Source organism: Planococcus citri, chromosome 2, assembly GCF_950023065.1.
Source record: "Planococcus citri chromosome 2, ihPlaCitr1.1, whole genome shotgun sequence".
In the NCBI taxonomy this organism is placed as follows: domain Eukaryota; kingdom Metazoa; phylum Arthropoda; class Insecta; order Hemiptera; family Pseudococcidae; genus Planococcus; species Planococcus citri.
The window spans coordinates 31,837,233-31,861,111 of NC_088678.1; the positions used below are offsets into that span (position 1 = coordinate 31,837,233).

At 33.2% G+C, this 23,879-nt stretch overlaps 2 protein-coding genes across 11 annotated transcripts in view; one reads left to right on the plus strand and one right to left on the minus strand.

Annotated features, from left to right (window-relative positions):
• Window positions 1–2,951, minus strand: part of LOC135835428 (LIM domain only protein 3-like) — a 272,343-nt gene extending 269,392 nt beyond the window's left edge. For 5 of the 10 annotated variants that reach the window (XM_065349667.1, XM_065349670.1, XM_065349673.1 and 2 more), the window contains exon 1: window positions 2,393–2,951. The gene's annotated coding sequence lies outside the window, so the exon portion shown is untranslated. The other 5 variants (XM_065349668.1, XM_065349669.1, XM_065349676.1 and 2 more) reach the window with 4 other exon arrangements.
• Window positions 1–22,051, plus strand: part of LOC135834057 (uncharacterized) — a 51,344-nt gene extending 29,293 nt beyond the window's left edge. Inside the window, exons 2-6 of the mRNA XM_065347895.1 lie at window positions 20,301–20,707; window positions 20,802–20,867; window positions 20,965–21,226; window positions 21,388–21,554; window positions 21,665–22,051. Of these exons, the coding sequence (XP_065203967.1) occupies window positions 20,301–20,707; window positions 20,802–20,867; window positions 20,965–21,226; window positions 21,388–21,554; window positions 21,665–22,051 (1,289 nt within the window). The remainder of the gene's footprint in view (window positions 1–20,300; window positions 20,708–20,801; window positions 20,868–20,964; window positions 21,227–21,387; window positions 21,555–21,664) is intronic.
• Window positions 22,052–23,879: the final 1,828 nt, after the last annotated feature.

Below are 23,879 nucleotides of genomic sequence, written 5' to 3' on the forward strand. Positions count from 1 at the left end.
TAGATTAATAAAAATTGAACATGTGATCAAAATTTGGCAATTAGATAATCCTCCCAGGCCCTAAAAATTTTTTTCTTCAAGATTTGAACACTGTTTGAGATATTTTTAAAATCCTCCATTTTCATTGAAAAATAAAGCAAACAACTGAGACCCAAAAATCATCTAAACGAGTGAGTAGAGAAAATCAATCAAATGAGTACCTATGTATTTGTTCGTTGAGTCGATAAAAATCAACGTCAAGCAATAAAAATTTGAAAATCGTAAAATTCACCATTATTACGAAATTTTAAGTAGTTTATACCTGGCAATTTGAGGGATTAGGTACAGTTATCCCATTTCATTACTTGATTATTACACCAGAGTAACTAGTGCAACTCGGACACCTTACAAAGATGAGAAATCAGAAATTTTATCAAACGAAAATTGGATTAATCAAAGAGAGTAAAGAATTTTTTTCATCGAGCAATTTTACAAATAAAAAGTGCTTCTACATTATTTTAAAATCATCGTATAAGGACAGTTTATTTTGAGGTTTACCTATTCCTGTTGATCTCCATTTTCTGATAGAAAAAAGGTAAATAAAATCCAAAATTTGGAAAAAAATTTCAAAATGATCGAAATTTTCATCTTATTTATAGCCCTCTTTTTTTGCCACCCAATGGATTTAGAAAAAAAAGGTGTCAGAGAATTTTGAAAAAATTCAGGAAAGACCTTCATTTTCAGTTGAAAGTGACCCAGAAATTTTTTTAGTCCAGGAGATGCTCTTTGAAGGGAGATATGGGTCTTCAAAGAGGAGGCATTTTCGAAAACATCGTGGTTTTTTCGCTCTAGTCATCGCCCAATCTGTTTTGAAAAAAATGACTCATCGTCAGTTTCAAAAGATAAAACATACTATAAATGTATGTACCTATATTTGAGATTCTATGTCGACCTAGGCCATTGTCAGAATCCAAGATCACGTTTAGAGTTCTACTGATCGATTAAAAATTTGCAGATAACTTATTTTTGGGTGAAAAAATATCTTTCAGATCTAAAACTGGGAAAATATTCTGGAATACAAAGGTGCTAATTTTTTTGGCCATTCTCGTTATTGTCAATTTCAAAAAACGAGAAAAATAGCCAAAAACTCATCAATTTTTTTCAATTTTTTTTTACTTAAAATGACCAAAAATTGGCATCTCGCGGCTGTATTCCGAAATATCATTTTTTTTAATTTTTCAGTTCGAAATGAGATAATAAACAATTTCTGAGAAACGCCCCTGCCCCTTGCTATTACGTTCGGTGAGGAGTCTTGATCACAACTCAAATTTTTCATTTCTCAGAATAAAGTTGGAAAAAAATTCTCAATACCTATACCTAGGTACCTTGATGAAATTTCCCTCGATTAATGTTATTAGACGTACCTTACCAACCTACTTAATACTACATTTTCATAAATTTTTTCCATCAATATTCATCATTAAAAAAAAATCTGCCTACAGGTGCAGAAAAAATTCCACGTTGAAACTTCATAAAAACCTAGTTAATTCTTCTTCAAACTTTTTTTTACAAACTATACACATAATGCTCTTTACGTCACACAGCTTCAGCTTGAACAACAATTAACCAAGATTACACACTTAAAAATCAATTTAGCTAATTTCGAAACAAAACAACAACATAACGACAGTCAACACAAGAGATGGGAGCTTTCACATAAATTTTTTCTTCTTTTGGAATTTCGCATCGAGCAAATTAGGTAAATATACCAACACAATACAATACACGCACGTGGACTTGGAAAAAAATATGAAAATACACGAACGGAATTTCTATTCTAAGAAAACAATCATCGGGCCAGCGTACTCGTTAAGTTAAATATGAAATATAAGTACATACTTAATACTCGTTAAAGATATAATTTAATTATTCGACGTATATACTTACACGGTGGTCACTTAATGAACGATATACTTACATTTAAATATGTAGCAAACGAGCTTTAATTACCTTTTAATTATATAGCTCTAATGTTACACCGAAAATTGTTCGCAATGTGAATTTACTTACTCGTATTACGAGGGGAAAAATAAAATACCTCGAGTTCGCGTCTTTTTTTTCCACCATGAGCAAGAAATCCGACCAAACAACAAGCTTAATAATTATAAACTAATTAACTCGCAATCGGGTATAATTTCACATAATTCGTAAATACGAGTACGAATGCGAACGAATGAACATTTTTTCTTTCGATTCGAAAATTTTCCAAATACTGAGACTTTTTTACCTCCCCTTTTGGCAAACCAGTCCCTACTCACACACTGCATAGATAGGTATCTAAATTGTAAAATCTTGTACAATATGTAATTAAAAGCCATAAATATTTATCTGATTATTGTAAAATAACACTTACCCAAGTCTTTCTATTCTTTTGTCCTTTTTTTTTTTGCTGTTGTTGTTATCAATAGTAAAACTCCGAACACGTAAAAATTACAACAGGTTCCGCTATTTGACGAAATATGATCGGAATACAATCAATCATAAATTAACAATACCTACTACTAAAAAGAACTGCAAGCGCGAAAACAATAATAAAAACGACTTTAATTTGAGAAATTTTCAATTTTTTTTTCGTTTTGTTTTTAGTTTAACGATTGACTTTAATTATCTTTATATACGTTGGTATTGTAATATGGGTTCGATTAATCGCACGAATTACCGTATAATATACTCGTTCGAATCGCGCGGTAAAATACAATAAAAATAACTTTATTGTTCGGATAATTGAAAGATTTAAAAGTATAAAGATTTACTCGCAAAACAATTAAAAATTAATTAGATAATTAAGATGGAAAAAAAATCTCGTTAAAAGTACGTAAATAAAAAAACCACACGATACGGCGGCGGACAATTTCATAAACTCACAACGTCGTCACTAAAAGCATATGGCAATACTGAACTTGAACGCGGAACACCGATGAGTAATATCAGCCGGCTAGCGAAAGCTGCCACACGATTGGTGGGAATTTTCCTACTCAGTGTTGCCTTACCGGCTGATTAAATAGTGTTAGGCGTGATTTTTCCCATACAAACAGCTGATTCTGAACTGTATTTTCTTTCTCGCTCTTTCGCGTGTCTTTTTCTCGCTCTCTTCTGGCGTACGACGACCTTGAAATAAATGCTGTATCGGCCCAGCCGGGATGCCGAACGCTTTTCAATGAACTCTCTTTTTTATTGTCGAGTTTTTTTTTTCTTTCGGTTTTTTTTTTATTTTTCATTTCATTTTGAATGAAGTTCCACTTTTTGTATAAATGCATAAGAACGTGTTTTTTTTTATATAAAATAGGTAGACGAAAAAAGGGGGAGTGATTGGTATGACAGACGATTTTTTACCGAAGGAAGTTCATGTTGCCTAAGGACGACCTAGAAAAAGGAAATGCGCAAAGAACAAATATGAGATCTTTCATCTTTCTCGATTTCTGAACCAAATTACCTACTACTCTTTTTTTCAATGAAAATGAAATTGCTTCAAATCCTTGAAAATAGTGTTTCTCAATGCACTCAAACTTGGGAGTATGCGATACCCCAAAATTACCCCCTAATCAATCATTATCTCTTTGTGATGTTTAAAAATTGAGATATCACACTTGAACACTGAATTACCAGAAAATTAAGTCCATTTCGCGGATTCTTGTCATTCTTGATAAATTTTATGAAGTTAAAAAAAAAAGTATAGGTAAGGTACTTAAACCTTGGAATAAAAAGAAAACAAAGTGACTTGAGAATTTGAAAAAGTGAAATAGAGCACTAATGAAAACGAAAAAACATTACCTAATATTAAAAAATGGGAAAATTCAAGATCTAGAAAACAAACAAAAAAAATTATAGTCCAAAGTTAAATCCACCAACTATTTTAATTTTATTGGTTAAATAAGAACTATTAAAATCAGGGTTGGCATTTGCGACTTGAAGTAAAATGTAGGTTTTTTTCTTTTAATCGAACGATTTCATTTTATGGCATAATTTCAAAATTAGAATTTGCTATTCTCCATCCTCTCTTTTATGATGAAAAATTGTCTTGAGCTCACATCATTCACATTAAAAAACAGGATTTGATCCTCGTTCTGTTTTTATTTTTTTTTTAATCATAAGTAAGCAAATTTTTATTTAAAAAAAAAAAAAAAAAAAAAAAAAACAGAAAAATTGAAACTGAAAATTATTGATAACAGATGTTATAAAATTAAGACAATTTTCAAGCACAATTTAAAAAATACGTAATTTTGAAAAATCAGAACTTATTCATCATTTACATTAAAATTAAAGTATGGATGCACTGTGCAGAATGTCATAATTTTTACTGACTCACTATCTACTCTTTCATCAATAAAAAACTGTAGGTCAAAGTATTCACATCCTAGATATGTATATCATTTTTGAGATTATTGAACTCCTTCAACTCTTCCAAAATAGCACACCCATACTATGTTGGATATCTTCACACTCCCCGATTCAAGGAAATGAGCTAGCAGATAAAATAGCTAAACAGGCACACTTCCACCTTCCCCTTGCCAACATACCAATCCCTCATACTTATCTGATTTGAAACTCGATTCCAAAACACTAATGCATGAACTGTTTCAATCTTCATGGTCTCAGGTCCCAAGTTCAAATAAACACAAAAGCATCAAACACACCACATCTTTATGGAAAACTTCTGAGCAACTTCAACATAAATAAAGGATTACGTTCGTGTGACACATGAAATAGTATGTTTTCGATATCGCTGAACACGAATATAGCCATAATTTTTAGATGGGGTCCAATCAAAAATCTGACGTCATATTCGTGTTCAGCGTCACCAAAAACATAATTATGTACTATTCCATGTGACGCACGTACAAAACACTTTTTTGAACTTTTACCCCCTTTGTGGAGGTGCTGAGTACCATGGTTTGGGTCCTATCAAAAATCTCCAAAAACATAGAATTCGATATATCACATAGCCCTGATTTTCTTTCGAAAGTTTCGCCCAAAATTGGGGTGGGAGTGCTCCCCTTCCATTAAGATATCCGATCTCGAAACATGAATACTTCTAAAAAGCATCAAATGGTTCATCTATGGAAATTTTTTCAAAATTTTAAATGGTAGCTCCCACTTACAGCGCCATTTTTGAAAGTTCAACTTTCAACTTTCAACTTTTGAAAATTTCAAAATGCTTAAAAAGTATTAAATGCAATGCCATTTCGAACTATGAAATCAGTTTTGATCAAAGTATCATAGTTTTGGAGGAATGAGCTGCTGAAGTTGAGTACCTCGAGACAATGTGAAAATAATGGAAGCCCCCCCCACCCGACCTCTGAGGAGGCTGGGACCAAACTAATTGCGGGGTTCTTACTTACTGGAGGGGTATAATTATATTGTAAAACAAATTTGAGCGAAATCGAAAGACATGTCTCAAAAACGTTGGTTGAGTTGACATGGAATACTTAACCTAGAAGTAATCCTTCAATTATATTTGAATGCCTGTACTAGATCTTCAGACAAATTAATGTACGAAGAGATTCCGGTTGCTTTTAAACTTTTGAAAATTAGTACGAGTTCAAAATTTTTTGTATATTTTGGCACTGCATAAACTTTTTTGGCCCCAAAATTAAAAAATACTCAAAAGCAACCATTTGAGAACAATTTTGACACAAGGGTTTCATTCAAAGAGATTTATGCATACCTATACTGAAAATTTTTAAAACAGCAAAAATTTACATAATTCGACAATTTTTGGGTTTAAACACTGAAACAGATACCTAATCCGGATATAGAGAAGGGGGGGGGGTGTTGAAATGTCCCAAAACTTGAAAGATCAGCATTTCGTTCATTTTTACACATTTTGTAGCCACGTCGACTTTTCCAGCTCTAAAAACGTCGTTCAACGTCCTAAAAATGTTAAAAAAATTCAGGAGCATTCATTCCTCATGTCCCAAATCAGAACATACATTCATTTCAATTCATAATCAAAAAAACTCGTGAATGAATTTTTTTGAAATTTAAAAAAATTTTGAGATACACAACCTGCCATTTAGTTCTAGAGCAAAAAAAGTCAATTCGGTAACAGAATGTTCAAAAATGGAGGAAATGTTGATTTTGAAAATTGTCATCCGTTTTTAGAATTAGTCTAGGAAGGAAATATTGATTCATCAGGGGAGGGGGGAATTGATAACTTCTTCTCCAAACGAGTTTTCACACGGAAAAATTCATTTTCGAATTTTCAACTTCCATCTTAACACGACCTCAAAAGTTTCACGTTAAACATTTTTTCATTTTTCACTAAAACTCGAGAATGAACCAATGGTGCATTTATTTTCATTGACGAGCTAGCAAATTTTTATTCAAGAAAAATGTTGAGTCTGTTTGAATTACATACCACGAAATAATAAATTACAAATATGTACTTGTATGTACCTACATATGTACTTGAATACGAGATAGCTAACTTTGTTCACACACGATTTTGGAATAAAAATTTCAAAATTTCCTGAAATTTTTCAAGCTCATTCAAAAAATTAAATTTCTTTGACTTTTTCCGGTTTATCGATTTTTTTTTTAGAGACGAACATTTTGCTATTGTATGTACATATGTCCAATTGCTCAATTGCTCATGCACAGAAAAATTAACCGTTTGAAAAATATTTGCTCAAATTTTTAAAAAAACATACTTAGGGTTTCCTGGCAAACTTAGGTATTTCAAAATTCTAGACCATAACTTTCCTTATCCTTGTGATTATTTCATACAGTTTGATCGAAATACATAACGTACATGAAAAAAAGAGAGATGGATGACATAAATAAATGAACAAATCGAAGAAAAAATTCCTATAAAATTTTCCACTCATATTGTCAAAATGTATTTGAGAAAATTTATACTCCATAATTTGTCACTTAATCGTGTAATACGAAAATCCACTACTTCGCTAAAAATAAATTTATAACCCATTTGTGCTATAAATCGAACCTCATAAACTATGGTAAAAGAGAAAAAGGAACAGATTCTTCGAAAAAAAAAGAAAAAAAAAACGCGCTTTACAAAAATTATCGAAAATGTTGATATTTTTCCTTGTCGAGATGAAAACACTGACGTTCGATAATTTGCCTACTCTGAAGAATCAAGGAATATCAGTCACTCGACATAAATATTCTCTGGTTCCTTCAAATAAATCTGATATGCAACTAATTGTACATTGAAGAGACATTTTCTTTTTATCAACGCCAGGCGCTCAATACATTTTTATTCGAGAAGATGATGACAAGAACATTAGGTAATTGTTCAATTTTTTGGAGTTCCAAAAATGTTACCTTCAGGCTTCATCATAGTTTCTCACACTTAAGAGCTTGAAAATACCACATAAGAGTAAATTGATGGAAAACTCATCATAATTATTTTTCAACAAGAATAACCAACCTTGGAAAGGAAGAGAACACTTCAAGGCTTGAAAATATAGGTTACTGTAACAAAATTGCATTTTTCATTCGCACATTCATCAATCATTCATTCATGCACCAATTTACCAAAAGTTCCGCCCTAATTTGCCTAACGAGTGGATTTCTTTTAGATATTAACAAGGCTCAATGTTACACGTACCTTATCGCCATTTAAATAATCATAAATTGATAAATAATACGTACTTACCTCGGTACATAAAATACGAAAAAACAACTTACCCATCACAATTTCATCAGGTAATAAATCTTCTGACTGAAGCTTTCCAGTTCTCATAATGACTTGTAATCAGCATTAAATGAATCATTGAATTTGGAATTTCAACCTACAAAAAAAAAAAAATTGAGAACCATGTCAATAGTTTTGCTATCTTCTAGAATTCTATTGATATCTAATCACTTTTACATCAAGTAACAGAGTAAGAGCTTACAGTACATTTAAAAGTTAACCCCCAAAAAAACTCATCCTCAATCACAATTCCAGCAGCATTCGAGACTAAAATTTCAAACCATCAAAAAACATGGCTTTTTCTCTCAAAAACTCCAACATCGACGAGACACATTTCAACGCTACACGCAACAGGTGGGGAAAAAGTAAACCCAAACAAAAAAGGGATGAGACATACGAAATTCAATATTATAAAAATTACACGTTTACTTGTAAAATTCATCGTCACGAGAGGCGATTTCTTATTAAATTAAACGCATTAGTATGGCTTGGTAAAAGAGACCTCTCACCAACACACACATTTTCGTATAAAACTACTCGGCGTTCAAAAACTTCCTCGAAGCTATAAAAAAATCCCCATTCTTATTAAGCGATTATACCTTCTTTTAACAAACACTTTTCTATTCCTTTTGGCATTTCAACACTGCGAAACGACGTACGCTCTCTATCGTTTCAATTATAAACTCGATTCCAATATCCAGGACGCTATTTTCCAATCTAATTTTACGTCCTTATCAGTTTAAAAACTTTTTCTCGCCTTGCTTCTTCTGGTATAAAAACGCCGCAGCTCCGCAAAACGAAAAGAACTAATTCCGGTCCAACTGCGAAAACCTTGAAAAGTGAATTACTAGCACTTGCCGCCTTTTCTTCGTTATATTAAAGTTACTACATTTCTTTTTATCTCCTCCTTTTTCTTATTTTCACCCTTCCGCTTATTTATCAGCCGCATTCGCGTCCAAGTGATACCCTTTAATCAAAAAACTTTTACCTAATCAAGTAAATGGTATTTTTTTTTAATATCGCCAGATGTCGTCGTTATAACCGAGTGAGCAACGTCGACGAAGAGGAAAAAAAACGGATAAAGAAATTGAAAAAACTTTTTCCATGCTTTTACGTTTGTGAGACTGAAATTTTGACGTGTTTCGCTCGCGAACAAAAAATAAATACTTGACAGATCTAGAAATTACTTCATTGCTATAAAAGTAATTTTCTCGCAGGATATAGCTTACCTACCTACTTACTATACATTACGATTCGTACGCGATAAATACTTAATAACTGAGGCCGATTCTTACACAACCGAGTTTTCGAATTTTTACCAAATATCTTTTCCCTCTTTGGAAAATTTCAGGCCTACGTTTTTCGTATACTTACGTAATTTTTACCTGCGCCTATGCATTGTTAGGAAAAATAAACAATTTTTGTACCAACTACTAAAGTATTTATCGTCGATATTAAAACGTAATTCCGTTTTGACAATTCTCGTTTCGCGTACGATTTTTCATCTTTTTTACAACTTCCACCTTCCCCTCACATCACCAAACAGATGTTCGATTGACGAACATATCGTCTACGAAATCACACAGTTTTTATATTACTGACGTGTCTGCTAATGTCGTAAGATATTACAAAGTATACATAATATTTTTCAAAATCATGAATTTACGTTTGTCGTCGTATTGCTTCGTCGCTCCAGAAGATCAATTGAGACATAAACGCAAGAAATAATCGCGATTTTGCTAATTTTTTTCAAACAATGTTTCGAAATTTCGTGTTGTTATTGAATTTTTGGCTCGTTTCAACCACAGAAAGTAAGTACCCAAGAAAAGTAACAAATCTAACGGTATTTTCATTTCTTTTAATCTTCTTCAATAAGATGTGTCATATGTCCAATGCCCATGGATAATTCGCAAAAAGCAAAAAAAAAATGGCGGAAAATGTTGACCAAATTCAGCGGAGACTTTCATTTTGAGTTGAAAGTCACTCATAAGAAACTTTGGCTCCGTAGGTAGGGAAGATTCAGGTCCTCAAATAACCAAATTTTTTGAAAAAAAATCACGGATTTTTCGTTCTATAGCCCTAATCATTCTGTTTTGATGAAAATTACCCATGCGGATCCAGAAGATGGTAATTTCAGATTCTGCGTCGACCAAGGCCATTGCCATCAAAATTCAAGGACCATGCACTTTTAGGGTTGTACACCGGCGGTTGAAAATTTTCAGTTCGCTTTTTCTGTGCAAATTTGTCCTTTAGAAAATGTACTTTCCTTCTGAAATATTTCACATGCTAAAACATCAAATGATGTCAGTTATGAAACTGGGGATATATTTTGAAATACAGTAAGTAGTGCCAATTTTTCAGTGATTATTGTCAATTTTAAAAAAGCGAGAAAAATAGCAAAAAACTTATGATCTATTTTTTTTTGGTTGTTTGAAATTGGCAATAATGACCAAAAATTGGCACCACTCTTCAGTTTCAGAAATCATATTTTTTCTGTGTTTCGGATTGATTAATGATTTTTCCAAAAATTAATGATTTGGAAATTTGTATCCTGTTCAGTAGAATCCTAAAAGTGGTCCTGATTTTTGACGTTGGTAAGCTGAATTAACACAGAACCTCAAACACTGATTTTTGCAGGCATCGTAGCCAAATTTTTCTAAAAAAAGTGACTTTAGTGACTTTCATCAGTGAAAAAAATGACTAAAAAAGTGACCAATTTTTTTTTAATTTCAGCATTCAGGAGAGCAAAAAATCGAAGAACAAAAGCAAAAAAACGTTCAATAATATCTCACTTAAAAACTATTACTTACTTTACTCTCCTGCCTGGCCCCACTGAAAAATCCAGTTTTTAGTGTGCGTAGCACACTATTGGTTTCGTTCCGAAAGTTGAAAAATTCTTTGGCTCGAATGTTCTCTTAGAGGAATGGGCCGATTTTTTTAAATCTTTCATACGTAGGTGAGGCTTAACTTGAGGAAGGGAATGTCGTAATTATAATTGCAATTACTCAATTAGCTTCTTGAGTAATTGCAATTAATTACGAAAATTTGTACCAAAAAAACAATAAAAAAGGGAAAAGGGCCATATCAAAAGCGAAGCCGACAAAAGCGAAGCCGACTTTAAATTTTCAAAATTGAACAATGAGAAAGGTACCTATCAAAAGCGGCGCCGACAGTCAGTTAAATTTCCAAATTTATGTAACACCGCATGGGGTTGTAAGAACATTTTCCATTGTTTAATTTCCGAAAAATCACCCCTGTGGTGTTACATAAATTTAGAAATTTAAAATTTAACTGACTGTCGGCGCCGCTTTTGATACCTTTCTCATTGTTCAATTTTGGAAATTTAAAGTGGGCTTCGCTTTTGTCCGCTTTCCTTTTGATATGGCCTTTCCCTTTGTGTTCGCTTATCTGCCGGTTTTTATTTAATTGAGAGAACACAACGGGTGGTAAAAATTTAATTTTGAAGAGCATGTTGGGGCTCCACGTAGAGCTAAACTTTAAATTTTCAAAATTGAACAATGAGAAAGGTATGTATCAAAAGCGAAGCCGACATCGGTTTTAAAATGTAACACTGCAGGGGTCCTAAAATATTCTTATCTACAGTGTTATCTTTTCCATTGTTCAATTTTACAACACCTGCAGGTGTTTCATTTACACACGGTCAGTACCTAGATGCCGAAAGCAGGTGGTTACCCTTTCTGAATCAAAACCCACCAGCCATTTGTGAAACACCTGCAGGTGTTTCATTTACACACGTAGACGCTGAAAGCAGGTGGTTACCCTTTCTGAATCAAAACCCTCCAGTCATTTGTGATTTTACTGTGCTCCCAAGAGGTTCTCCCACTCTCTCAGTACTGCAGTGCTTATGCTTTCCTGATATATCGTGTTGTGCTCTGGAGCTTTCAGAATAGCATAGTGTATTCGGAATCGCGTTGTGCTTTTTTTTAAAAATCATGTTGTGTTTTTTTTTTCAAAATCGAGTTTTTTTTTTAAAATCGCGTTGTGCTTTTTTTCGAAATTGCGTTGTGTTTTTTTTTCTAAAATTCGCGTTCGTGTTTTTTTTTCAAAGATCGCGTTGTGCTTTTTTTTTTCAAAATCGAGTTGTTTTTTTTTGAAATCGCGTTGTGCTTTTTTCCCTAAAATTCGCGTTGTTTTTTTTTTGAAGTTAGTGTTGTGCTTTTTTTCTGAAATTGTGTGGTGCTTTTTTTCGAAATCCCGTTGTGCTTTTTTTCCAAAATTCGCGTTGTTTTTTTATTTTGAAGTTTGCGTTGTGCTTTTTTTTCAAAATCGCGTTGTGCTTTTTTTTCTGAAATTGTGTGGTGCTTTTTTTCGAAATCACGTTGTGCTTTTTTTTCAAAATCGCGTTGTGCTTTTTTTTCAAAATAACGTTGTGCTTTTTTTTTCAAAATCGCATCGTGCCTTTTTCCCAAAATTCGCGTTGTGCTTTTTTTTTCAAAATCGCATCGTGCCTTTTTCCCAAAATTCGCGTTGTGCTTTTTTTTCAATGTTTGCGTTGCGTTTTTTTTTATAAATCGCGTTGTTCTTTTTTTTTCTAAAATTTGCGTTGTTTTTTTTTGAAGTTTGCGTTGTGCTTTTTTTTCAAAATAGCTTTGTGCTTTTTTTCTGAAATTGTGTGGTGTTTTTTTTCAAAATCGTGTTGTGCTTTTTTTCCAAAATTCACGTTGTGTTTTTTTTAGTTTGAAGTTCGCGTTGTGCTTTTTTTTCAAACTCGCATTTTGATTTTTTTCCAAAATTTGCGTTGTGCTTTTTTTTTCAAAGTTCGCGTTGGGATTTTTTTTCAAAATAACGTTGTGCTTTTTTTTTCAAAATCGCGTTGTGCCTTCTTTCCAAAATTCGCGTTGTGCTTTTTTTTCAAAGTTTGCGTTGTGCTTTTTTTTTATAAATCGCCTTGTGCTTTTTTTTCTAAAATTCGCGTTGTGTTTTTTTTTCGAAGTTTGCGTTGTGCTTTTTTTTCAAAATAGCTTTGTGCTTTTTTTCGAAAATCGCGTTTTGCCTTTTTTCCAAAATTCGAGTTGTGCTTTTTTTTTATAAATCGCGTTGTGCTTTTTTTTCTAAAATTCGCGTTGTTTTTTTTTCCAAGGTTCGCGTTGTGCTTTTTTTCCAAAATTGCTTGGTGCTTTTTTTCGAGATCGCATTGTGCTTTTTTTTTAAGTTCGCGTTGTGCTTTTTTTCAAAGTTCGCGTGTGTTTTTTTATTTTGAAGTTTGCGTTGTGCTTTTTTTTTATAAAACGTGTTGTGCTTTTATTTTCTAAAATTTGCGTTGTTTTTTTTTCAAAGTTCGCGTTGCACTTTTTTTTAAAAATTGCGTTGTGCTTTTTTTCCAAAATTGCTTGGTGCTTTTTTTCGAAATCGCATTGTGCTTTTTTTTTGAAGTTCGCGTTGTGCTTTTTTTCAAAGTTCGCGTGTGTTTTTTTATTTTGAAGTTTGCGTTGTGCTTTTTTTTTATAAATCGCGTTGTGCTTTTATTTTCTAAAATTCGCGTTGTGCTTTTATTTTCTAAAATTCGCGTTGTTTTTTTTTCAAAGTTCGCGTTGCGCTTTTTTTTAAAAATTGCGTTGTGGTTTTTTTTCCAAAATTCGCGTTGTGCTGTTTTTTAAAGTTCGCGTTGTGCTTTTTTTTCTAAAATTCGCGTTGTTTTTTTTTCGAGGTTCGCGTTGTGCTTTTTTTTTTCAAAATCGCGTTGTGCTGTTTTTCCAAAATTGCTTGGTGCTTTTTTTCAAAATCGCATTGTGCTTTTTTTTCAAAATCGCGTTGTTTTTTTCCAAATTTGCGTGGTGCTTTTTTTTCAAGATAACGTTGTGCTTTTTTTTCAAAATCGCATTGTGCTTTTTTTCAAAGTTCGCGTTGTGCTTTTTACCCAAAATTCGCGTTGTGCTGTTTTTTAAAGTTCGCGTTGTGCTTTTTTCCCTAAAATTCGCGTTGTTTTTTTTCGAAGTTCGCATTGTGCTTTTTTTTTCAAAATCGCGTTGTGCTTTTTTTTCAAAATCGCGTTGTGCTTTTTTTCCAAAATTGTGTGGTGCTTTTTTTCGAAATCGCGTTGTGCTTTTTTTTTAAAATCGCGTTGTGCTTTTTTTTTTGAAATCGCGTTGTGTTTTTTTTTGAAGTTCACGTTGTTTTTTTTTCAACGTTTGAGTTTTTTTTTTTCGACGTTTGCGTTGTGCTTTTTTTTCTGAAATCGCGTTGTGCTTTTTTTCCAAAATCTGCATTGTGCTTTTTTCAGAATTCGTGTTGAGCTTTTTTTCAAAGTTCGCATTGTGCTTTTTTTTTGAAATCGCGTTGTGCTTTTCTTTTTTGAAGTTCACGTTGTGTTTGTTTTCAAAATCATGTTTTTTTTTCGAAGTCGCATTGTGCTTTTTTTTCAAAACCGCGTTGTGCTTTTTTCCGAAATTGTGTTGTGCTTTTTTTTTTGAAGTTTGCGTTGTGTTTTTTTTCGAAGTTTGCGTTGTGCTTTTTTTCCGAAATCGCGTTGTGCTTCTTTTCAAAATTATGTTTTTTTTCAAAATCGCGTTGTGCTTTTTTCAGAATTCGCGTTGAGCTTTTTTCAATGTTCGCATTGTGCTTTTTTTCAAAATTGCGTTGTGCTTTTTTTTCGAAATCGCATTGTGCTTTTTTTTTTACTAAAATTCGCGTTGTGCCTTTTTTCAAAATCGCGTTGTGCTTTTTTTTTCAAAATTGCGTTGTGCTTTTTTCCCAAAATCGCGTTGTGCTTTTTTTTAAAATCATCATTGCGTTCTGATTTTAAAATCCCAATTGCTTTTTTTCAAAGTTGCTTTGTGCTTTTTTTTCAATGGTATTTTGATTTTTTTCGAAATCTTGTTCTATTTTTGAAATTTGCGTTGTGATTTTTTTCTAAATCGCATTGTGCTTATTATTTTGAAGTCGCATTGTGCTTTTTTCGAAGTTGCGCCTTTTTTTGAAATTTTGTTGTGCTTCTTTTCCAAAATTGCATTGTGCTTTCCTAACTAAAGAAGCTGCGCACACTGTTACAGCTGCGCTTAGCGCAGCTGTCTAGTTTTTTTTTAATGTGAGAACGAGTAGTTCATTTTTTTATTTAAACAATTTTAGAATTTTGATATTTTCTTGAAAGAAGTTGATTTTGAAAATGAAAAAATACAGACCTAATCGAGGGCGAAAGCTCTTGAAAATTTGTATTTTGAGAGACATAAAAACGATATTTTATGTGAGAAGTTTATTTTTTGTCTTTAGAACTTGATTTAAAAAAAAATAAATTTCCATCATTATTTTGAAAAAGAAAAGAAAACAAGCCCGAGCGAAGCGAGGGCAAAAGCTTTCGAAAATTGATGTTTCGAAAAATAAAAATTTGTGTTTTTAAAATTCTGAAATTGTAAAGAAAATTCGCATGAAATCCTTTGAAAATGAGTAAAAAAAAGATAATTTGGATGAAAAACGATTTTTTTTTGTTTAAAAAGCGAAAAAAAAATCAAAAAAGTGACTTTTTTGGAAGAAGTGACCGGTAGTGACTTTTTGATGAAAAAAGTAACCAAAAGTGACTTTTCATAAAAAAAGTGACTAGGTCACTATAAAAGTGACCCGCTATGATATGTAGTTGAGTGGCAAACAGCTGAAATACAGGAGAAAACTGCATTTGATGAAAGAAGCGTGAATTTTGGTATGATAAATTTTTGAACCAAAATGAAGTTTTTAAGACCGGGAGCCACTCGAGCTCCCCCTTCCTTCGAGGGGGGTGGGGCTTACAATTTTGAAAATTTTCCCGTGGATAGAGTTTTAATCAGAAATCCAATATTATGGTGTCTGCTGTTAGATATTGATCAGCACTTTCTATTTTCACCATTGAAACTATCGTCCCCCCTCTCCCCTTTGCGTGGGGCTCAGCCCCCTAAATTGTGGATCTGGAAGATGTTGAGACTCGGAAATGTTATTTTGTGAAAATATGCTATGTAAAGTGTACAAATAATTTTGGTGGTTCATTTTTTGGTTCCCTCCCCCCTCTGCCCCCTGTGGCACCTTAATACTTCAAAAACGCGCAAAATTGCCGCTTTAATGACAAAACATGGTGGAAACGGTGAGCTAAATGCTAATTCTTCTTGAAACTGGCAAGAAACATTTACTGAAAGCATTACATAACGCGAAAAATGATGACTCTCCCCTTTACGCGCCCCCATCAACCCTTAATTGCAAAAAATACTCTACTGGTCAAAATTCCATCAGAATTGAAATATTACGCCAGTTACTGTTCAATATTGATCGATATGTTCCGCTAAAAGTGTCGGAATCATCGCATACCTTCCACCCCCTCATGGGGGCAGACCCCTAAAATGTGGAGTCAATGAAAAACCCACTTATGGAACTGAAATTCTGTAAATATGTACTTCTCTGGTCATGGAAATATATTTAATGGTCCATTTCATCGATTACAATCCTCACCCCGCCCCCACCCATCACCCCTTTATATACCATTATACAAAATTTGATCAAAAGTAACCCCTCCTGCTTTGTAGCACGCTCCATACAAAAATTACAGAAGTCGTTGTACACTTAATACACAGAGAATTTCATCAGCTTTCCAACGGTATGTTTGTGATCATTGTGAGATGAAAACAAGCAAACCTGTGCCCAGTAAAGTGAATAAAGGTTGGGGCGCTCGGTTCATTTGAAAACAATTTTTTTTTGAGTTTTCTGTCTCCTACATTGTGTCATGCTTCAGAGGAACGTTACATTACAGAAGTTGTTTTACAAGGTGTCCACAAGACTGGAAAACCTGGAAAAGTTAGGGAATTTGGTCGGTCTGGAAAAGTCAGGGAATAGTCAGGGAATTTCGTGATTTTCACCAAAAATCCCAGGAATTTTGAAAAAACCATCAATTGCAAATTTTGGATGAGGACCTGTGATGAAAGAAAAACGTTATTTTTTCTTCTCGAAAAACAAATTTTCAAAAGCTTTTACCCTCGCTTCGCTCGGGCTCGTTTTTTTTTTCGAAGGCAGGATGAACATTTCTAGATAATAAAAATCGAGTTTTGAAACCAAAAAATGAGCTCCTCACAAAAAAACATCGTTTTTATGCATCTTGAAATACAAATTTACAAGAGCTTTCGCCCTCGCTTGGGCCTGTTCTGTTTTCTTTGTCAAAATTAACTTCCTTCCAAAAAAACATCATTCAAATTCTAAAATTTTAAAAGCCAAAAAAAACTACTTGTCCTCACATGAAAAACCCCTCGTTTTTATGCCTCTCGAAATGCAAATTTTCAGAAACTTTCGCTCGAGCCTGTTCTCTTTTCTTTTTCCAAAGTAGCTTCTTTCAAAAAAACATCATTCCAATAATTAAAATTTAAGAAACCAAAAAATAAACTCTTCGCATTAAAAGAAACCTCGTTTTTAGGCATCTCGAAATGAAAATTTTCAAAAGTTCTAGCCCTCGCTTTGCTCGGGCCAATTTGTTTCTCATTTTAAAATGGACAAATTTCATGTTTTCAGGCCTCCAAAAATCCAGAAAACAAAAAAAAATTGTATAAGTCATATGAATATTGTATAAATTGGCCAAAATTGATGCATTTTTTATTTTTTATTAATTTATTTTTAATTTAAAAAATTGATGATCGAAGTTTAGCTGTTTTTTATATCCGAAGAAGTATCTAGTTCGAAGAGAAGCTTATGAAATAAAATTACACCCCCCCCCCAATCCTCTTTAATTAAAGTGTGGGGTAAGCATAGAAAATAGTAGTAGATATATTTGAAATAAAAAAAAAATTCGTTGGAAAAATGGAAAAATTGGTCTGGAAAACCTGGAAAAGTCAGGGAAAATAATTTCCAGAAATGAGTGGACACCCTGTTTTATACTCGATCGATCAAGAATTTTATCAGATTTCCAACGGTATGCTTTTTATCATTGAGAGATGAAGGCAGGGGTGACCATTTGTCAGAAATTCAACGATTTCTTCTTGCTTTGAACCAAACGCCCCCAGAGCTTCATTCACTTTATTGGACACAGGATCGCTTGTTTTCATGTGACAATAATCACAAACATACCGCTGGAATGCTGATAAAATTCTCTATCGATCAAGTATAAAACAACTTCTGTAATGCAAAGTTCCTCTAAAGCACGACACAATGTAGGAAACAGAAAACTCAAAAATTGTTGTCAAATGAACCGAGCGCCCCAACCTTTATTCACTTTACTGGACACGTGTTTGCTTGTTTTCATTTAACAAACATACCATTGGAAAGCTGATAAAATTCTCTATCGATCGAGTATAAAATAACTTCTGTAATGTAACGTTCCTCTGAAGCGCGACACAAAGTAGGAGATAAAAAATTCAAAAATTGCTTTCGCATGGACCGAGCACCCAAACCTTCATTCACTTTATTGGACACAGGTTCGCTTGTTTTCATCTCACAATGATCACAAACATACCGTTGGAAAGCTGATGAAATTCTCTGTGTATTAAGTGTACAACGACTTCTGTAATTTTTGTATGGAGCGTGCTACAAAGCAGGAGGGGTTACTTTTGATCAAATTTTGTATAATGGTATATAAAGGGGTGATGGGTGGGGGCGGGGTGAGGATTGTAATCGATGAAATGGACCATTAAATATATTCCCATGACCAGAGAAGTACATATTTACAGAATTTCAGTTCCATAAGTGGGTTTTTCATTGACTCCACATTTTAGGGGTCTGCCCCCATGAGGGGGTGGAAGGTATGCGATGATTCCGACACTTTTAGCGGAACATATCGATCAATATTGAACAGTAACTGGCGTAATATTTCAATTCTGATGGAATTTTGACCAGTAGAGTATTTTTTGCAATTAAGGGTTGATGGGGGCGCGTAAAGGGGAGAGTCATCATTTTTCGCGTTATGTAATGCTTTCAGTAAATGTTTCTTGCCAGTTTCAAGAAGAATTAGCATTTAGCTCACCGTTTCCACCATGTTTTGTCATTAAAGCGGCAATTTTGCGCGTTTTTGAAGTATTAAGGTGCCACAGGGGGCAGAGGGGGGAGGGAACCAAAAAATGAACCACCAAAATTATTTGTACACTTTACATAGTATATTTTCACAAAATAACATTTCCGAGTCTCAACATCTTCCAGATCCACAATTTAGGGGGCTGAGCCCCACGCAAGGGGGAGAGGGGGACGATGGTTTCAATGGTGAAAATAGAAAGTGCTGATCAATATCTAACAGCAGACACCATAATATTGGATTTCTGATTAAAACTCTATCCACGGGAAAATTTTCAAAATTGTAAGCCCCACCCCCCTCGAAGGAAGGGGGAGCTCGAGTGGCTCCCGGTCTTAAAAATTTCATTTTGGTTCAAAAATTCATCATACCAAAATTCACACTTCTTTCATCAAATGCAGTTTTTTTTTCATTTGCCACTCCACTATGATGCCTGTTTTTGGAGCTGAGCCATTTTTAGCCATTCAATTTTTCCTTAGCAGGTTAGGCGAGGGCTAGAGCGAAAAAACACGATTTTTTCAAAAAACTTTCCTTCAGGAATACCTCTGGAGTTGAAAAATTTTCCGAGTGACTTTTCATCAAAAATGAAGGTTTTCACTAAATTTGGTCAAAATCCTCCAATTTTTTTTAGGTGATCCTATCAGGCCCATATATGACAGATTTTGATTCATTTTAGAAGCATTGCAAATGAAAAGTTGCAAAAATTTACTTACCATTATTAGACATCAGAATTTTTCCAAAATTATTATTTTTAAAAAATCTTATTTCAAAACATGAAAATTGAGAAACAAAATTAGCTTCTTTATCAAAATTTTGAAAAAAAAAATGAAAAATTGTATCATAAATCAAAACATTTGGATTTCTAGAATCTCACTATATCCACTCGTATTTTCAATTCTTTGAAGAAAACTCAAATCCTAAACATGAACGAATTTCAGAGCAGTGAAACATTCAAAAAAATATTGGAGAAAAAATTGGTCAATTTGAAATGAATTCTTGATTATCATCATATTATGTAAAATTTTGAAAATTGAAAAAAATAGTAAACTTCTAAATCTTAAGTCTGACTTTTGAGAACTTCTTTCAAAAGTGACTTTCAGAAATTTTGAATACTTAACATTTCGTCATCATTCATCAAGTTTAAATGAAAAAATACATCACGAGTTGCAATATTTTTCTTGCAGAGGGGGTTTCATCCCCATTTTTCGTTGAATTTCAATTAAATTTCTGAAAACTCTAGTGGTTATATTTCGAGATGTTGAGATCTCATTTTGAAAATTGAGGTCTTTAAAAGAGTCTCTACTTCAGTTTTTTCAAATTTTCAAATACATAGTTACTTACATAGACAGGTACATACATAATTTTTGCAATTATATCTCGTGATCACATTTTCTCAAAATTCAACCAGTCTCCAGGAATACTCTTTCAAAGTTAGAAAAATTCTGCTGAAAATTGCAAATGAGTGAAAATCAATCTAGAAAGAGAATTTTGAGAACTCGATAATTTTTTGTTCAACTTGATGCAGAAGTCAAATATGAGACATAATTTTTTGTAAAAATAAAAAAAATCGTTCTTTCCTTTCAATATTAAAATTGAACCAAAAACGTTGACTTTTTAAAAAAAAAACAATCTTTATTACAGAACAGCCAGTTGCAGAAAAAAATCAAATTCTTAATCAAGATCTAGAAGAAAAGCAGATTCTCAATCGTACACCATTAGTATTAACGGAGAGTTTGGGCGCTCTTCATTTCCCCAAAAGAGTTAGAATAACTAGAGAACATCAAAAACAGGAATATTACTTTTCAAAGGAACGAGACGGTCAATATTATTGTCCCATCGAACACACCAAAGAAAACGAGGAACTACTTGAAAATATCGAGAGACTCGGCAGAGAGGAATATAAATACTGTCTGTTCAAGAAGAAAAAATCCAAGAAAGAAGAAGAACCAATGTGTAAAGATGAAGTTAAACCTTTGATACTTCGAATAAGAGACAATATAGGGCAAATGAAATGCGGGGATGGTTTCTTGTATAAATTCGCATACGAGGTGAGTAAATTCATGGGTATACTTACATTATAAATTAGGAAGAGATATCTAAAAATAACAATAAATACTTACCTACACATTATTTTATTTTGAGATCTGCACTCCAAAATCAGTAACGGGGAAAGCCTTGCGTTGGATACTATGGAAGAAAACTCCAAAAGTAAGTTTTACCAATACTTCGCCTTGAAAAAATTACCTACGTAAAGGCAATACACCTAATCCAGTTGTTTTTAAATCTCAAAATGTAAAATATCTAGGCTGATTTATTCGCATACGTGGATCATCCTCATTTGTACGAAATTTGCTACGAACATTTCACCGATTCGAAAGATCTTAAGATTAGTGGCAGGGTTCTTTTTACAGAGCATAAAATAAGATCACCGTATTTGTTTCGCAATTTAAATCTATACGATGAAAATGCAATGCACAATATTTCGGATCATTATTCGATAGAAACATACGGATTAGACAACCTGAAATCGTTGAATGGAAATTTACAGGCATTTTTGAAACAACCAGGTGAGCATTGAAAATATCATAGGCCTATACATATACCTATATACTGAGGTACAAAATATATTGTACATTAAGATACTTATTAGGTAATTAGGAATCTATTCTTTTTATGATGAAAACGAAAGGAACAGTCACGGCACTAAATTTAGGTTAATAAATTTCAGAAAGGCCTCGTCAATACGAACTTGAAATGTTGGTGCCATCAACTGATTTCGCATTAGGTCATTGGAAAAAAGCAACATACCACATGATCAACTATGCTCCATTACATGGATGGGGAACGTATCTTTGGAGAAACATTACTGCGTACGTTTCTGGTAAATTGATCCAAGTAAGAATGCAAGGTTTGCTCGAATAATGTCACGAAAAAGCTCGCATACGTCCTACATTGATATAGTTATTTTACCTCTTCGAGAACTGATTTTATAATTAATTCATCAGTTATACAAGAAAATTGGACCCATACGAATATTTACTGGAACATACGGAGAATTTGAGTATAATAGGCAGAAAGTTTACTTGGGAGATGACCCAGTTACTCGAGTTCCAATTCCAGTAATCTGGTGGAAACTTCTTTACGCTGAGGATAAAGACCCGAGGAAAGCGGTGGTAGTGATAATGCATGCCGTTAAGAACTTGCCAAAAGCATGCAAAGAAGAAACTACTGCATGCGATATATCAAAATGGAACCTTAATTTGGATCATAAAATTTATCATTATATATATGTTTATTGTTGCAACGTTTCCAACGCTAAAGATTATATCACCACAATTGGTCAACTCAGAATTCCTAATCTGGAAAAAGTCGAGCTTTTAGAGTTAGACTGACTTGCAAGTTCAATATATTTTTCATATTCAATTTGAAAAATTTACTTGACGCATTTCGTTTTTTTTACACGACCTGCTTAATTTATGGTCCATTCTTTTTTTCATAGAGGCAAGTCCATCGATCATGTGCTTCTGATCATAATTAAAGAAAATTGTACTCTTTTGATGACATTTTAAACAATACACTCGAACAAAATATCGAAGGGGCAACATGCAAAACTTCAGAATACCGAGGTGTCCAAAGATGAGACACACCTACCTTATCCATGTTTGGCTACTTCATCACCAAAGATGGAAAGTTGGAATTTTCAATGTTTCCAACTTGGCCACTTGAATAATTAAAAAACGTGAATTTTTTATTCTCGGTTTTTTAGGCATTCATCAACAAGAAAATTAATCGTTGACGAGTATTTTTCCAATTTGCATACCGCAGACCACCTTGAGGTATAGGCCCTTCTGAGCAACATTTTTACAAAAAAACTTGACATATTCCGATTTCGACTTGAGAAATTGAAATTATAAAAAAATTGAAACACTGATTTTTTCAGAGGATATTTTATCTGTTGAAACAGTTTTGCCCTTTTGGATTATAAAAAAAAGTTATCAGTTTCAACCACTACTCTTTTTTTTTATCGGAATTTACTGTCTAAGGTGACCAAAGATGGGTATTTTACCCTACTTTACAGTATATTACACTAAAAAATAGGTAGGTATATAAAAAATAAGTCGAGCTAATCAATTATGAGTAGTTTTTCTTACCAAGTTCCCAACATTTGATAACAACAGGAAAAATTGATTCAATTTTGGGCTCAAAAATCTTCAAAAAGTGATCAAAAAACAACTACGTTGAAGTATTTGAATTTTTCACAAAACTTTGACCCCATCATTTGATCAGTTGCATCGACACTATTTCAAAAATTCAAAAAAATTATCAATTTTGGATTTGAAATTTTTTAAAAGTGCTATTAAAGTATTTTGAAAGAAATTTTTAGTTTTTTGGAGAAATTTTTAACCCGTTTCGATAGATTGAATGACCCTTTTTTAAGAAATCATAAAAATGATGATCCAATTTGAGACTTACAAGGAAACTTCTTGAGGTGTCCGCCCCTCCGATTTGAATGGGACCGCGATTTTTGGAAAGAGCATGGTCTTAAACTCCTAAAATCAAATTTTCAGCTGCCCAACTTCATATCTCGATATTTGGCGAACGTTTGAAATTTCAAAAATTGACTGTTTTTGGTGATTTATGCTTTCTACAAAAACGTAAGTATTTGATCAGTAAAAATGATCAAAATAAGTCCTAAAACTGATATTACGTAATTCCCCAAAATCCAAATTTAACCATTTCCAGCCATTCTGGAGCCTCCAGCGCGATTTTTCAATTTCTCCAGAATTTTAAATTTGCTCCAGAAGACGTAAATATGAAGTTGGGCAGCTGAAAATCGAGTTGTGTGTCATATTCGACCTGTTTAACGAATATATCCACATTTCAGCCGATTCTGGAGGGGACACCTCAAGAGTGGTTTTTTGACCAGCTTTTTTTTCAAAATAAAAATATCCAAAAATCAAAAATTTCCCGTTAACAAGAAAATTTTTGAAATTTGCGCGAATCGCAGTATTTTGTCATGAACTAACCTCACAAGGGCGAATGTCGCCATTTCCAGTAATTCTGGAGCCTCCAGCGCGATTTTTCAATTTCTCCAGGGGCTTCAGAAAGACTGGAAATGGGGAAATTCACCCTCGTGAGCTGGATTAATGACGAAATACAGCGATTCGCGCATTTTTCGATAATTTTCTCGCAAACGAGAAAATTTTGATTTTTGGATAT